The following is a 16,273-nucleotide window of genomic DNA, read 5'->3' on the forward strand; positions in this document are numbered from 1 at the left end:
ATATTTAACAATGTAATCTATTAAACCATAATTGTATTGTATTGTTATCCTAATTATTTAACATTGTGTTCAGTGATTAATAATTGCTTACTGAAACAATAACATTTTCTCTTCAGAAAGGAATTGAACATAAATTTAAATGAAGTGAAGATTTTGTGGTACCTATAATATGGAGGTAATAACAGCTGCACTGCCTGCCTAGCACGTGTATTCTCAAAACACTGCCCTCAGCTCTGGCCTTCATATCCTCACTGGTATTTTAGGAGCTGCTGGTAACTCACTGGATGGTTCTGAACTGGTCCGTCACAATCAGAAGTCACTAGTTCCAGCTTCAAAAGATCCACGCCACGGACATGCTCGACACTACCTTCAAACAGCTACGGTATTCCTCCTCTCTCTTGACATATGGCGTCTGTGGCAGATTTAGTTTCTCCATAAATTATGTAGTTTACTTTGCGAACAGGGCCAATCGTCTGCAGCATAGATCTGCACAAAAAGAACAGGCAGGAAGCGGGTCTGGTTGCTACGTAACGTGCTGAAACCTCCTTTTAGTAAGCGAAGAAGGATAAGAAATTGTGTTTTCAAACCGGTTTTAACCATCCGCCTCCCCTCTAGTTAATACTCCGCTCACTCTGTTTACAAATGAAGTCAAATGTGTCAGAAGAACTCCGTCATTCGGGCACTGACAGCTGAATTATTACGATACGTCATTTTCTTTCTATTCAAATTCATTGGTCCAATGATGGCTGTTTGGGGGCGGGGCTATCTTTGAATGCTAACATCTGATTGGTTGTGTCGGGAAAACACACAACGCTCATGCTGCGGTCTCAACTTTTATTTTTCTCCGCTAGTTTATTTGAAATTTTATTAAAGTTAATAGACTATGTAGTGTCAAGTTTATTATAGTACACTTTGTTTACAAGTTGCGATTCGTAAATCTCCAAATAGATTCGTGTTTTAATCTCGTGGGAAACTGAAAAAAAGAAGAGGAGTTAAAGCATTGTTCGAGCTGGATCGCYTAACGTAAGTTGAGTTAGCTAACAAGCTAACAGAGCTAATCTTATCTGCAGAGAGGTTTAGCTGCACACTGTTGGCACATACCTGTAGTCAGTGACACAAAACAACAAAATGAATAATTTAACAGATTTACCTGCTACATGGAGTCATTTGTATGTTTTTAAGCAAGAAAATACACTTTTGCTCAGGTTTAGTAATAAACAAATAATCATTGTTGCAATGTTGTTCTGAATCGTCACTACATTTGGTATAACACATCTATTAGGTTTGCACAAACTCAAAGATTAATCATTTTAAATGCACATACTGTATTCTCTAAAGTTTAGAGTTTAAACTACATGGAGCATTTTGTTTACAACCAGGTCTCTATTTAATAGTGATCATCAATAAACTCAGCTGAAGAAAAATAAGCTTAAGTTTAATTTAAACACTACAGTGTCATTTAATTTATATATTTAGTGAAAAATAATTAACTTGAATTAGATATTGGCATATATGTTACTTATAACAAATGTAGGGTGGACACGACAAATTATTCAAACTAAATAACATAACTCTGTGTTTTGAGGGAAATTTATTTCTTGTCTGTGTAACATTGTCAAAAACTATATATATATGTGTGTGTGTGTGTGTGTGTGTGTGTGTGTGTGTGTGTCATTGTTTTATAAATGCACAAATGTAAACACAGAAATTTAGCCAGTTGTTTGTGTAAAGCTTTTCATAGTGATAACATTTTGCCTTTCAGGCTTTTCAGATTTCCTGTACCCTCTCGTAGGATTTACCAGTAAGTACAGTGTTATTTCTGTCCTTTGTTTTGATGCAGGCTTTCGCTGCCTCATTGTGTAAAAGTGATGTGTCCATATTTAGATTTTGCAGTCATGTTCTGTAGTAATTTTAGTGCATCAAAGCCCAAAGAAAACATACCACAACCATCACAAATACTATCTGTTCAAGATGAAATCATGTCCGTTTTGTGGTTTTGGAAAGAGAGACAGTGATTACCTTCTGTGAAGCTGTCATAGAAAGAGACGTATTTATGCTTTTTTTTTAAACCTGTACTCCTGCATCAGTTGTTTAAGCTGTGTTAAGAGGGCAKGGCAGAAACACACCCAGTTGGCGGCTGTGTGAAAATACACAAACTGACACGCAGTATTAAGTATTCTAATAATGTGTGTGAACATGTCCTCTGGGTCGTTACTGTTTACAGTCACACAGCAGTAGGAATAATAAGGTGATTAAACAGATATTTGTTTTTTAACCACTCAACTAAGATTGATGTCTGAAGTAGTACATAAGGCGAATGACCTTCTTTGTGTCTTTGGGGATTTTGAACAAACATAAGGGTGCCGAAGGAGGAGCTCTGGTGTTGTAGGGGCAGATAAGTTCGTTAGACTGGTACAGGACATGTAWGAGGACAGCAGGATAATAGTGAGTTGTGCTGTAGGAGTAAAAGCTTCAAGGTGGAGKTGGAACTGCATGAAGGATCAGCTGTGAGCCCATTCTTTTTAGCTCTGGTGATGAGGTCAAGCAGAAATCCCATTGGGCTATGATGCTGGCAGGTGTGATCTGTGGTGAGAACAGGGAGCAAGTGGAAGAGAACTTGGACATATGAAGGTATGCCCTTGAAAAAAAAAGAGGATTTAAAAGCCAGCCGTAGCAAGACGGAGGATTTTTTTGACAAAAGGGTGGTAGCAAAGGTCAAAGGAAAAGTAGTGAGATCATCTWTGTTGTGTCTGTAAATTATTATATAATCTTGTAGCAATTGTTACAATTTTCATTTGCAGTAATTTGACARTTCACCACACTTGATGCTCAGCTTGTTCACATCTTTGTTTTTGTGTCTTACACAACAAACACATCCTTTCTCATAAGTTCTGCAGAGATTTAAACMGTCGCTCAAAAATAAATGACCTATTTAGGTTTGAGAAAAGACTAGAGACAGATATTTCATTCTCTCTTTAAAAAAATAGTTTTTAATGTTTTTAAATGACTGAGCATGAATTATGAACATAAATTTTAACTTGTTATTTATTTATCTAAAAAGCTCTTTCCATATGTAGAGGTTGTGTTATGCTGTTTGCACTTTATTAAAAAGCTCTAACCATTTAGCAGTTTTGGATGTGTTTGTAGTGGGGATGGGGTCTGTAATTTTAAAGCGGGTGCATAATGATGGCAGCTAGTGTGATCCAAAGAGAATGTAATTGCTGGCTTGGGTCTGCACTATAATCCCTCTCATTCATGTCAMTCATCTTTTGTCATCTGTTATTTTGGTGGAAGTCTTTTAATTTTTTGTATTTTTTTTTCACATGACTCATAAACCTTCTTATCTTGACCAGTCATGTAGCGGGTGTTTTGTTGCTCTTTCTATGCAATATTTTATTAATCAAGGACTTTAAATATCATTCCCCTGCTTTCTCTGCTCCCATGCAGCAGGTCTGMGACATTAGTGTTGTCATCTTATAGCAGCTCAGAAGCACTCCAAGACTGGATGAACTGAGTCACCGTTTCAGACTGACAGCTCGGCTATGTATCCTTGTTTTTCGCCCCGCCCCTTTTCCTCGCTTCCTGCCTGCCCTGCTCGTGCACGCTGCTGTTTGGTTGGTGTTTCCATGGAAGCATGTAGCCAGAAAGAGGCTTCACACAGAGCATCTTGTGTTCTCTTCACAGAGAGCTGCGAACAAGAGAGGCAGTGACGCAAAACGCACAATGTATGAAAGCAGCTGTGTGGACTCGGTGCTCTTCAGCTTCTAACACTCATGTGTTGACCTTAACCTGTGCATTTTTTTAGCACAGGAACAACTTTGTCACATTTGGTGACTTCTTCTTTCTAGAAATTTTTTTTCTTGGGGTCATTACCCAACTCTCTTTGATTATTTTTATTTTTTTCTTGTTGACTTTTTGAYTTAAAAACGCAACCATTTTTTCCGGAACGAAACTGGGATTTTCCCTCATATTATGTACTTCAATGGATACCAGTGGCTCAKTGGTTAGCATGCGAGCAGAGGAGCAGCCCTTTCATGTCCGCTACAGGTAGGAACTTCACATCTTTTACCTAAAGTGTAGTCCCAAGGCTGGAAAAGTAGATARGTTACTCAGCTTTTGAGCTTAATTCTTTCAAATATGTTTTAAGGGATGCTATTGATAAAAAATATTGATAGGTGGTTAAGGGACATGTCTGTAATGTAACTTATTTAGCATTTATGCAGCCAGATTGATAAAACTAGAGGTTATATTATAGTGGAGAACTGGTGTGGTTTGTGACTTYGAAGGCAGGTGTGCTTCCCAAACAAACCATAAGCCAGCTGTCCCTACAAACCCAGGTAAACTTGCAGCAGGTGTAACCTGTCAAACACAGAAAGACCTGCACCGGCCTGTTGTTAATATTTAAACAAGCGCTGAAAATTTAATTCCTRCGGGCTTTGTTTAAAGCCTCCCGTGTGTCCATCTTATTGGGACGGTGGACGTATGGTCTTTCCAAGATGTGGGAGGACTTCTCCAAACTGACAAGGTGGTTACAGTCAATGGACTGATTCTATTAGACTGCAGAGTCTGCCCGTGTCTGATGAGCTAATCCAGTTAGAGTTCTCCAACTCCATAATCCGTCAGGTGCATACTCTACATACATAATCCCAGATGACCAGGTCGTTGGAAGAGAGAACACAAAGCATATTAGCTGAGAAAGTGCTGATGGAGCAAGTTTCCTGCTTCCAGGCATGGGAAGTTAATGCCGTGACAACATCTCACACGTCTCCTTGAAAGGTTTCCAGTGTGTGATGCTAAAATACCTCTGTGACGTCAGTCGGTTAATTGTTTTGGGATCCCTGAAAMGAGGGCAGTTTATTTTTAATACCTTTTTAGATTTAACTAAACGCGGTTTTAGTCGAGCGTTTTTATTAGTAAAAGCTGCTCTGGCGGTTTAGGGTTTTAGACCACCGTCCATGCTTCAGAGAAATAGAAGAGACTGCAGACTGGAAGTTTTCTTCAGAGGAAACTGTAGATGCCACGCAGATGTCCCATGTGCTGCTGCTGCTGTTGTTGTTGTAGGAAACAAAAGGCTGGCAGGTAGGCTAGTATTTGCCACAAATATCATGTTAAATTGGTAGTAAACAAAACCTATTCTCCTCTAATTTTAGGCTTAGGACTGCTGAGCCGAGCTTTGACTATTCAGGATATGATGTTTGCTTTTGTTCTCAAATTATAGCCTGGCTCTGCAGTGAGACAAACTACTGTGATTGGTGCTTTTGCGTCATTTCAGTAGCACACAATAGCCCGCATAAGTTATTACACTCAGTGTGAGGATTCTTGACTTGGAGGGCATGTTTTTGAGGGCATGCAAGATAACCATTGGGTGGGTACAAGAGGAAAACTTGAGATAAACAAACAGAAMAGATTTTTAGTAAAACTAATCTTAACAKTTTCCTGAAAAACAAAAGTTGGCAGACTGTCCTCGCTTTGTTCAAATAGGCTGCTTAATCTTTCATTTCATATATTTTATAAGCAGTCATTGTCTGGTGCTATATAGTCAATTTCTAAACACTGCTAAGAAATAAAATTTTGTAATTTGCATTTTTAACATATTTAAATAGGCAGAAAATGCAGTTATGGTGTAATTTTAAAGAGTGGAACGTAAAATCCAGAAAAGCTTGTAGTAACGATCCATCACAACAGAATTTTCTTGCAACATAAAATGTTTGAATTTTTTTTTTAGGTAAAACTGTTCACAAAATAAAGTTTTGTTGGTTTGTGATATTTGACTAACAGAATCACACTTGACTTTTGGGTAATGTTAAAAGGATATGAGAGCTGCCATAATAAACAAGCCCCATTTGGAGCCATTGTTTTCTGGAAATGGCAGGAAGTGTCTAAAAAAACACTCCCTGCTGAAAGCCTTGAAAGAAGTTTTATTTCCCTCTTGAAAGTGGAATCTCGTCATTTGGTGCTYAGCCACAGACAGCCTATTTTCCCACAGTCCTTACTTTTAAATTTAATTAAAATTATTTAGGATTTCAGATAACGTCGGTGTCCTTATTTATAGTTTTAGTCAGCTTTCAGATCATCCAGAGSTTTGTTTGACAGACTCTCGTTCTGCTGCAGGATGGAGGTGTCCTGCCTAGAGCTGGCGTTGGAGGGCGAGCGGCTCTGTAAAGCGGGGGACTACAGAGCAGGTGTTTCCTTTTTCGAAGCCGCCATCCAGGTGGGCACGGAGGACCTGCAGGTGCTCAGTGCTATCTACAGCCAGCTGGGCAACGCTTACTTCCACCTGCATGATTACACCAAGGCTTTGGAGTTCCACCGGCACGATCTCACCCTGACCAGGTTGGATGCTCTTTACACATAAACACCCAGAGTTCTATATGTATTGTTTCTAAAATGATGCGATATTTAGGACAATTGGGGACCTGCTTGGAGAAGCCAAAGCCAGTGGAAACCTTGGCAACACGTTAAAGGTGCTGGGGCGGTTTGACGAGGCCGTGGTTTGCTGTCAGAGACATTTGGACATCGTGAGGGACATTAATGACAAGGTAAGGCGACGTCAGACACACAATCAGGTATTCACGATTCACCTTCACCCACAACTTTTTTTTTTCTCCTGGATTACATTAGGTAGGGCAAGCACGAGCACTCTATAACTTTGGCAACGTGTATCATGCCAAAGGCAAAAGCATTTGCTGGAGCGGAGCTGAACCTGGAGATTTTCCAGAGGAGGTCATGACGGCGCTCAGGAAGGCAGCAGAGTACTATGAGTACGTTAACAAAACTACGTCACATTTTACTCGCAAATAAAATGTGTTTTGATAATTCAAAGATCAGATTTATACATTGCAGAAGGAGTTGTCTAATTGTCTCTTGTTGTGGATTATTAGGGCAAACCTGGCGATAGTGAAGGAGCTCGGAGACCGGGCAGCTCAGGGTCGAACGTACGGAAAYCTTGGCAACACGCATTACCTGTTGGGAAACTTTGCTAAAGCGGTGAATTCTCACGAACAGGTGAGGGTAAACCTGAATGACTCTGTGTTTATCAGCAGCTCAGTGTAAATATCAGGGTTCCCACGGGTCCTTGAAATCCTTGAAAGTTTGTGAATTTGAAAAATTATTTTAAGGCCCCGGAAAGTTTGTTAAAACCAGCCAAAAATTACACTTGTCCTTGAAAGTCCTTGAATGTTTTTTGGGGATTGAAGTTCTCTATTAACACGACTGATTTTCATCATCTGTAAAAAAGAAAATAATAATAAAATTTTTAAAAATCTTACATTTGTTGTGGTAGATAACTCAGGATTACAGCAAATTGACGTGGTTATCAACCAGTAACAATGTGTAGTTGTTTTTTGTTTGTTTGGCACTGCATTGCTGTTTCCTGTGTATAGTTAATGTGTGCGTAACAACACATGAATGCCATCCTCTCACGGGTGTATTGGTGAATTGAATAATTATATCTCCTTGTATTGTGGACATGAATGTAGGGTTTATATTTAATCCACTTTATTTCACTGATCCTGGCTCAATGACTTCTATGCTTAAATTGAATTTACATGATATTAAACCTGTTTATTGGTAACATTCTGCGGTAGCAGTAGRTAATTGCCGTCGTGCTGGTTCTTGAATTTGAGGAAATTGGTACTGGAAAGTCCTTGAAAGGTCCTTGAATTTGATGTTGACCAAGCTGTGGGAACCCTGAAATATGCATCATGGTTTAGGTAATAATATTTTTGCTCCTGTTTCAGCGTTTGCTAATAGCTAAAGAGTTCGGCGATCGCTCGGCAGAAAGACGAGCGTACTGCAACTTGGGGAACGCCTACATCTTTTTGGGGGATTTTGAGGTAGCAGCTGAGCATTACAAGTAAGTCAGAGTCCGTACACGTGTTTCTATTTGGATACTATATGTGTGGCGTTCAATTTTTTTCAGTAAAGCTTAAAATAAACTTTTAAAATCGAGATCTTTATGTCCTTCGGAGAAAACARTACACATATTGAGAAAAAAATGGGTTCCTCAGGCATGAATTATGTTGTGTGTTGTTCCCTTAAAATTTTCTGAGAATTTCTTAGACCAGGTGTTCCCAACCTTTTTAGACTTGTGAACCCCCTGAGCCATATTGTTATACCACTAGAACCCCTTCAGTCAAACGTAATGATGATTCTCCAAAACTATAATGTACTACAACTGATTATTAAATGAAATTTATTTATTTAGCCCCCTAGAATGTTTAGTTCTCAGGCATTTTATTACTTTCAACTCCAAGTAGACGTAAAGATAAAAACATTGCCTTAAGAGTGAATAAGTAATTAAATAAATAAACCAGGTAATGGCAGGTGCAGAAAACAGCAGTGTCCAAAATACATCAGAAACTCACCCAAATGAGAAAATTCTGTGAGATTCCATGTTTTATACTGGATTCCAATTCTGTGATTCTGTCTGCAATTTCTGCATTGAAACAGAAATCATAGGGGCCCTACATATTAGTCCTATTTTTATTAATTTTTTTACACACCTGGGAAATTTTTYCCACGTACCCCCTGTAATATGCTCGTACACCTGGTTTGGAATCATTGACGTTAAAAATTAGCCGGTCGGATTGTTATAAAGGCCTCTTTGTACGTTCGTCAGGAGGTCCCTGCAGCTGGCCCGGCAGTTGAAGGACCGAGCCGTGGAGGCTCAGGCGTGCTACAGCCTGGGCAACACCTACACGTTACTCCAAGACTACGAGAGAGCCATCGATTACCACCTCAAACACCTCATCATCGCTCAAGACCTCAATGACAGGTGACAACCAACAAAACAGAATAATAAACTGCAACTCTTTGACGGTGCCATTTAAATAATTATTGTTTTAAAATGTTTAATTATTTGCAGGATTGGAGAGGGCCGTGCGTGCTGGAGTCTCGGAAACGCTCACACTGCTTTGGGTAACCACGATCAAGCCATGCACTTTGCTGAGAAGCACCTGGAAATCTGCAGAGAGGTGTGTTGCAGCGAGCAGCAGTGGACTTGCTTTATGGGAACCTATTTATGCAACTTTTACAAATCCTTTCCTTGGTTTGCATKTAAATGTCCTTTTTTTCCCCAGACCGGAGACAGGAGCGGAGAGCTGACGGCTCGTATGAACGTCTCTGACCTCCAAACAGTCCTGGGTTTGAGCTACAGCACGAATAACTCCACGATTTCTGAAAATAAGGATATAGACTACAACCTACATGGTAGAGACTTACCCCGGCTTCATTGTTCAGTAACCATTACTGTGTTTATAATGTGTTTTTATTTTTTTGTTTTGTAGGAGCAAAACCCAGACTGAGCAGGCGCCACAGCATGGAGAACCTGGAGCTGATGCAGCTCACTCCAGACAAGATGAATGTAAGAACTGCTTAAACATGATGTTGGAAAACATCATTTTGTATCTGTTCCTTCTAATCCGCCCCATTGCTGTTCTTGTGTGTGTGTGTGTGTGTGTGTGTGTGTGTGTGTGTGTGTGTGTGTGTGNGTGTGTGTGTGTGTGTGTGTGTGTGTGTGTGTGTGTGTTCTAAAGGGTCAAAAATGGAACAGTGACATTTTGGCAAAGCAGTCTAAACCCTCCATAGCTAAAAGCTCCTCCAAGCTGTTCTTTGTCAGCCGTCTGCGGGGGAAGAAATACAAGTTTGGGGGCTCCAGTAAGGTCCTTCAAGACACCAGCAACACTTTGGACACAAATCTGTCTTCCGCTCAGGGACCACAGAAAGTATGAAGCACGGGACTCCTTCATTCAGTGACGTTGCCTCCTGCTGTCTTCAAACACCACTGTTTATTTTTTATCTCAACAGCGCCTCAGTCCTGACATGCTCGGAGAGGAGGGCTTCTTTGACCTCCTGAGTAGATTCCAGAGCAACCGTATGGACGACCAGCGCTGTTCAATACAGGATAGAGGCAGCAGGTTGTCATTAAACAGCGGTCCGGGCTCACCTCCCAGAACCATCAGGAAATGTGAGTCTGCGCAGTCCGTGAAGTTCAAGAAGTCCTCAAGAGTTGCTTCGTATTCACATGCATGGTGTTGTTTTCCACTCTGCAGCTGCTTCAGAGTCCGTCAACATGTCCAGCGCCTCTGGCAGGAGGCTGGGCGAGTCGTCCTCAGCAGGAGGAAGCCTGCCGGGTCTGAGACTCAATCAGAGCAGCAACCAGGCCGTGCTCAGCCACCTAATGGCCAACGCCGACGGCGCCGAGCCCGACGATGACTTCTTTGATATGCTTGTCAAGTGCCAGGTACGTCTGTTGCACTGTGAGCAGCACTGGCTAAATTTAACGTGAGCAGGGTTCCTGCAGATCCTTAAAAAGTCTTAAAAGGCATTGAATTCATCCATCCAAAATTAAGGCCTTAATTAGCCTTAAAATGTTTTAAATCAATCTTTCAGAAGCCTCAAAAATGTTAACACATTTTAATAAGATGATTGTAATTTGTCTCAAATATTAAAATAATTGGTAATGTTTATTAATTTTTTAAAAAACATTCACATGCAGACAATCCTCTTTGACATCCCTTCCTGTTACTTCACATGCAAATATCTCACAGGGTTCCCACACCTTGGTCAACATCAAATTCAAGGACTTTCGAGTACCAATTTCCTCAAATTTAAAAACCACACGTGACAGCAATTACCTACTGCTACCACAGAATGTTACCAATTAACAGGTGTCATGGTATCAGGTATCATGTCAATTCAATGAAAAACTGAACAACATAGAAATTGTTGAGACAGAGTCAATGACAGAAAGTGGATTAAATGTTTTCCCTACATTCATGTCCATAATACATGGAGACGTAATGATGTCCTGGGAGGTTCAGCAGCTCCTTCTGTGAGGACAGGAGGAGCTGTGGTGCTCTCACCTGGGCTCAGAAAGAAAGACCCGCCCTACTCTGCTCTGAGTGGCTAAAACTATGACTGTGTCTCACGTTATTTGTTGAAAGCCATGCCAGTTTACCGTAATCCTGAGTTATCCACTGCAACAAATGTACGTTGTTTTTTTTAATTTCATTTTATTACAGATGAAAGTCAGTTGTGATCCCCAAAAAAACATTCAAGGGCTTTCAAGGACAAGTGTAATTTTTGGCTGTTTTCACAAACAGGGCCTTGAAATCATTTCTTCAAATTCACAAACTTTCAAGGATTTCAAGGACCGGTGGGAACCCTGTACTGTCCACCTGAGCAACGTGAAATTCGTTTTGTGTTGTTAATATTGTCATCTTTCCAAAAACGTATTCACATTTCTTACAAAAACTTAATGTCACAGGCGCTTAAAAGGTTTCATCTACAGCAAATTGGGGTCGAGACCCCACTGTGGGTCCTAAAACTCCAAATTTTGGGTCGTTAAGGAATTTCCAGAAATTAAATTGAGTTTAAAACTGACTGCTTAGAATGTTTTTGTTATATTTGACAAAAAAAAGCAGTTAGATATGGATAAAAACAATTGGTTTATTAGCAATATTTGAATACTTCAACCAAAAATACTTTGATTCATGAGTTTCTGCCAGTGTTGTATTTTTTTTGTCCTTTGTGTTTAACATGAAATTGGTCTTAAATTTAATTTCACTTGGCATTAAAAAGTCTTAAATTTAACCTACCTTAAACTGTAGGAACCCAGGTGAGATAAACTGGATGCGAAGGTTTCATTCTCCCCATTTTCCTCCCAGGGCTCCCGCTTGGACGATCAGCGCTGTGCCCCTCCCCCTCCTCCCGTCCGAGGACCCACCGTACCCGACGAGGACTTCTTCAGCCTCATCATGCGCTCGCAGGCCAAACGAATGGACGAGCAACGCGTCACTTTGCCTTCCACAGCCAGAATCACCTCAAGCTCCGAGTGAACTGAACACTAAAGGGACAAAAATCTCTTTTTTTTTAATCTTGCAAATGTGTGAACAGCAATAAGAACGCAGGTCCTGTGTCTCTTCACACACCGTCCTACTGGACAAAAACAAAGCACTGTCAGCGTTGTGTGTACAGCAAATTCATGAAACATTAAGCTAATAAAGACTTGTTTTGTACAACTTTCACCAACAGTACTATCAGAGAAACTCAAGTTTTTTTTAATGTTTGTTTTAAATGATTCTATATTGAAGCATTTCATCTCATGTAGACTGTGACACAGCTGCAGTTGTGTTTGTATTTATTGTACATTTTTTACTATTTTAACTGCCGTCCCACCACCGAGGAGAATTAGCATAAAAACAGACGTACAGCACTCTTTAATGCATTTTGGTTTTATGAGTTTTTTTGTGCTACAGATTAAAAAAATAATAATTTTAAAGTCGACAGATAAAAGACCAAATTTAACCCAGGTATAGCTCTTTGTGTTTTTTTTGTACGAACTGCTCGAATGAATTAAAAAATAAAAAGTTTGTGTAGTGATTTCTGCTTAAGTTTTGCAAATGCTCAACAAAGTATTCATCACAACCACAAAATTAAGACACTTTATTGAACGTACCAACCATAACACTTGAGTTAGCTTCAAATAAGTTAATTCACTTTTTAAAAACAAGATTTACAAAGCATTAATACAAGAGCCCACTATTATTTTTCAAGCATTAACTGTACATAGATTAACCAGACAAATAAATACATGTACGTATTAGTTTGGCTTCATTTTTGGAAACAAAATACTATAACAACAACATTAAAACTTAAATAGGAACATTTGTAAGTAAATCTGCGTTTGAGGAAAAGGTTAAGAAACAAAAATGTGCACGATGAATATAAAAAATTAATGCATATACCTCAAAAACAGCTTTCTGAATATAATTCGAACACGTGCGCTTCCATCCAGATGTGCACATAGACCACTGTAATGCAAAGACTGACACCTACTGTTATAATGCCACAACAGCAGCAAAAAACCCAAAGCCTCAAACGTTGGGATGTTCGACCACAGTTTACCTACTGAACTTCCCTTTGACGCCCAAATAATAAAGCTCGACTGAAAGCAAACCACTAACAGAACCGGCTAAAACAAAACACTGATTTCCTATTTAAAACAAATGTGCCCTGCTAATTTACGCATTCTGAGCTGCAGCGCTGGACACGGTTAACAGTAGACGACCCACAGCTGGCTGACCGCGTGATGGTTTTCACAGGAAGAGCTCACTGCTGAGACACTGGCAGATTACGTTTGACCTCAAATAAAACTATAGCAGCTGTTCTAAAAAAATGATATGAACAAGAAGGAATGTACAATTTCTTTAAAACGATTTAAAGTCCGATCAGGAAGGATCATTTTTGAGAGGGGGAGCTGAGAACAAAAGGAAGGCACCATCATGAGCAAAGCAGTCCTGTCCTGTTTAAACAGCCACAAGTTCTCAAATAAAAAGGACATGCAGAGAGAAAACGGATTTAGAAATCAAGTAAAAATCCCGTATGAATAAGCAGTCTGACACCTCTGTGTAACAGTTAGGAACATGCGACATGTGCTTTGGATGTCTCCGAGGTTTTAGACCCATTCTGGTTTCCTACAGGAGGAACAAGCTCCGTCACCTGTTTCTAAATGTGTCGAATGGCTTTGACTGTACTTGCAGAGAGAGAAGAAAAGCATCGTTTTAGGAGAATGTGCAAGTCTTTCAGATTATAGCAACGGCTGGATTGTTAGTGTGTGTTAGGGGTTGTGTGTCCACAGCGTGACGGTGCGGTCGGCAGAGGACGAGAGGAAGGACAGGTCCTGCGTGTGCCATCGACACTGGATCACCTTGTCGCCGTGTTCTCCCACCACAGTCTGAGGCAGCTGTTTGGTCAGGTCACCTATAAACAGAAATGTTTCATTAGTTGGTAACGCTTTCTTTTACGGTACCCTTATTACCATGTAATTACAAGGTAATAAAAAAATGTAATTAAATGTAATTACTACCTTATTACCATGTAATTATGTGGTAATTATGGTACAAAAGAAAAACTACTGTTAGTAAAACTACCTTTATTGGGTAACTACAATCAAATTACTATTCAATAGTAACTCAACACTATATTTACAATCAAAATAATGCAACTAAATTTTGGGGTTAGTGGTTAATTGCAATAAAATATAACTTTAAAACTGTCCTAATTGCCTACTACTTTGTTTAGGTGTTACACCATGAATTGTAATACATTACCAGGTAAGTGCTACATTACTGCAGACAATTACATAGCAAAACTGTACCCTAATTACCATGTAATTACATGGTAATAAGGGTACCGTAAAAGAAAGTGTTACCCATTAGTTTAGTTTTTCTGTAACGTTTGGTTCACATTCATTTGTTTTTTTTAAATCAACCCAAGACCCAGTGGAGGGGTTTTGTCCACACTGGACCCCAAGGCGCACCTTGCAGGTTGGTGACCATGACTTTAGTGTCGTAGGAGCCAGTGAGCAGGTAGTGCGCTCCAGGGGAGAAGCGAACGGACCGAACATCACTGGTGTGTGGACGATACACCTGGACGATCCTTCCTCCTCTGATGTCATACAGCATGCATGCACTGTCTTCCTGTCCTGTTGCTAGAAGACGGCCACTGGGATCAACGGCAACAGAGGCAACAGGACTGCCTGTTCAGTAAAGAGAGGAGTCGCTGTGAGTCACCGGACATGACCTCTAAAGAGTTACTTTCATATGGCTGACACCAACATCCACTGCAGTGATGTTTATTCATTTATTAAAGTAGATTAGAGTTTAGATTAATGCTGCGTTCACACTAAACACGTTAATTACCTCCGCCAAGGGAGGAGGTTATGTTTTAGGTCGCGTACGTCTGTCTGTCCAATCACTTGGGATCATTCGTAGACGGGTCAAACCCCCGACTGTAGACATCCAAGGGGATTGCCTGAAGCCGTGTAGAAGACCAATCACGAAGGTGCATGGAAATAAAACTTTAGACTGAATTATTTTTAATTGAAAAAGTTACAGTTTTAAGTGACTTTAATGTAACAAAAGATCAATTTGATAATACATCGAACTGCGCATGCTAATAATTTTGCATTTTGTGTTTACGTTTCAGGATATTTTTCCCCACCTGTATCAGAAAGGTAAGCTAGCTAACTCACCCAACCCCCACGTTTGGGTCTGCTATTCGATAGATAACGCTAAGGTTTTCTTAAAAAATTTTGTTTATTCTGTTTTTTTCTTTTATGGCAAAATGTTTTCTTTATTCTGATGCTGTTCCAGTCTTTGTGTTGTATGTAATTTATTACATTTTTAGTCATTGTAAAGCAGTTGAACACAACAGGGTTTCCTCTAACCGTGGTGGTGGTGGGCTGTCTTTTTTTTTTTTTTAATTTATTTATTGGGGAGGGACGTGTATTGACACAGACATTATAAAACATGATTTATTTTATGCTAATCTGAATCAGTTTAGTGTATTTTGTAAATATATTTGACAGTTTTGTAGGAATGAACACATTTGTTATGTTTATTCAAAATAAACCTGCTTCTTTTTACTTCTTTAAAATGTTTAAAAGAAAATTTCATCAGTAAAAATACTCGAATCATGTCCTGTTTCTACAAATTGTCGTTCTAACACTTCAGAAGAACTTTTAACTTTGTAGATATGAAAAGACAACAGTTAAAAAAATGCAACTATCCAAAAAAAATTTCCTTTCAGTCACTGAAAATAATTTATTTACCGCATTTTAAATCTGGACCCTAAAGAGTTAATGCTCCTTGAGACCACCTGTGCTGCGGCTGGATGGTGACACACAGACAGCAGCTCATTCTGCCTGGATTTATGGTGTTTTAGCTTCACAAACAACTCTGGTTACTTTTTTAAAGTTGAGGGACATTACATTAGCTAGTAGCTGTGCTRCTGATCAGTGCTATTTTAAGAACAAGCACGGAGCTGCTGACTCCAGGTCACACGCGGGTCTGTGTTGGTGGTTCTTGCTGTATCAGAGTAATTATTGATAAGGTAACCATGCCGTAGCTTCACCTGTTGCGTTTTCCTTGAAAGAAAAAAAAAGTAGCTTGCAAAGCTGTTGCATCAAACAGTTTTCATGGCGCATCACATCACACACACGTACATGCCTTGCTATCTTTGTGAGGACTACATACAGCGCTCACAGCCTCGCTGCGCACAAGAACCCGCGGTGTTGGTTTTTCATAATAAAGTATATCTTAACTTTTCATTGATGATTAAATAGGCTTTCAAAGTCTGCTTATGGTTAGTTTAAGAGCACAAATATAAGATATAAATATACACTCACCGGCCACTTTATTAGGTACACCACGCTAGTAACGGGGTGGACCCCCTTTTGCCTTCAGAACTGCCTCAATTCTTCGTGGCA

At 39.7% G+C, this 16,273-nt stretch overlaps 3 protein-coding genes across 6 annotated transcripts in view; 1 reads left to right on the forward strand and 2 right to left on the reverse strand.

Moving 5' to 3' along the window:
- The window catches only part of aknad1 (AKNA domain containing 1), a gene marked incomplete in the record, with an annotated part of 11,503 nt that extends 10,773 nt beyond the window's left edge, over positions 1 to 730 (reverse strand). The window contains 1 exon segment of the mRNA XM_014021575.1: positions 282 to 730.
- An 81-nt stretch (positions 731 to 811) lies between these two features.
- On the forward strand, positions 812 to 12,374 carry gpsm2 (G protein signaling modulator 2). 4 transcript variants are annotated; one of them, XM_014021593.1, is made up of 16 exons: positions 812 to 1,023; positions 1,763 to 1,801; positions 3,448 to 4,047; positions 6,112 to 6,333; positions 6,404 to 6,539; positions 6,622 to 6,761; positions 6,882 to 7,005; positions 7,740 to 7,855; positions 8,621 to 8,776; positions 8,867 to 8,975; positions 9,081 to 9,210; positions 9,288 to 9,364; positions 9,537 to 9,725; positions 9,808 to 9,967; positions 10,053 to 10,243; positions 11,670 to 12,374. In XM_014021593.1, exons 3-16 carry the CDS (start codon positions 3,983 to 3,985, stop codon positions 11,838 to 11,840), a joined length of 1,986 nt encoding a protein of 661 aa, XP_013877047.1. In that variant the 5' UTR covers positions 812 to 1,023; positions 1,763 to 1,801; positions 3,448 to 3,982; the 3' UTR covers positions 11,841 to 12,374. The 4 variants fall into 4 exon arrangements, with proteins under 4 accessions (XP_013877047.1, XP_013877054.1, XP_013877060.1 ...); XM_014021600.1 differs by having other exon boundaries at positions 938 to 1,023; positions 3,685 to 4,047; XM_014021606.1 differs by lacking the exon at positions 3,448 to 4,047 and having other exon boundaries at positions 938 to 1,023.
- A 58-nt stretch (positions 12,375 to 12,432) lies between these two features.
- The window catches only part of wdr47a (WD repeat domain 47a), a 16,270-nt gene continuing 12,429 nt past the window's right edge, over positions 12,433 to 16,273 (reverse strand). The window contains exons 16-17 of the mRNA XM_014021584.1: positions 14,324 to 14,542; positions 12,433 to 13,764 (exon numbers count right to left, since the gene is read on the reverse strand). Of these exons, the coding sequence (XP_013877038.1) occupies positions 13,622 to 13,764; positions 14,324 to 14,542 (362 nt within the window). The 3' untranslated portion in view covers positions 12,433 to 13,621. The remainder of the gene's footprint in view (positions 13,765 to 14,323; positions 14,543 to 16,273) is intronic.

Source organism: Austrofundulus limnaeus, unplaced genomic scaffold (assembly GCF_001266775.1).
Source record: "Austrofundulus limnaeus strain Quisiro unplaced genomic scaffold, Austrofundulus_limnaeus-1.0 Scaffold3, whole genome shotgun sequence".
NCBI classification, from domain to species: domain Eukaryota; kingdom Metazoa; phylum Chordata; class Actinopteri; order Cyprinodontiformes; family Rivulidae; genus Austrofundulus; species Austrofundulus limnaeus.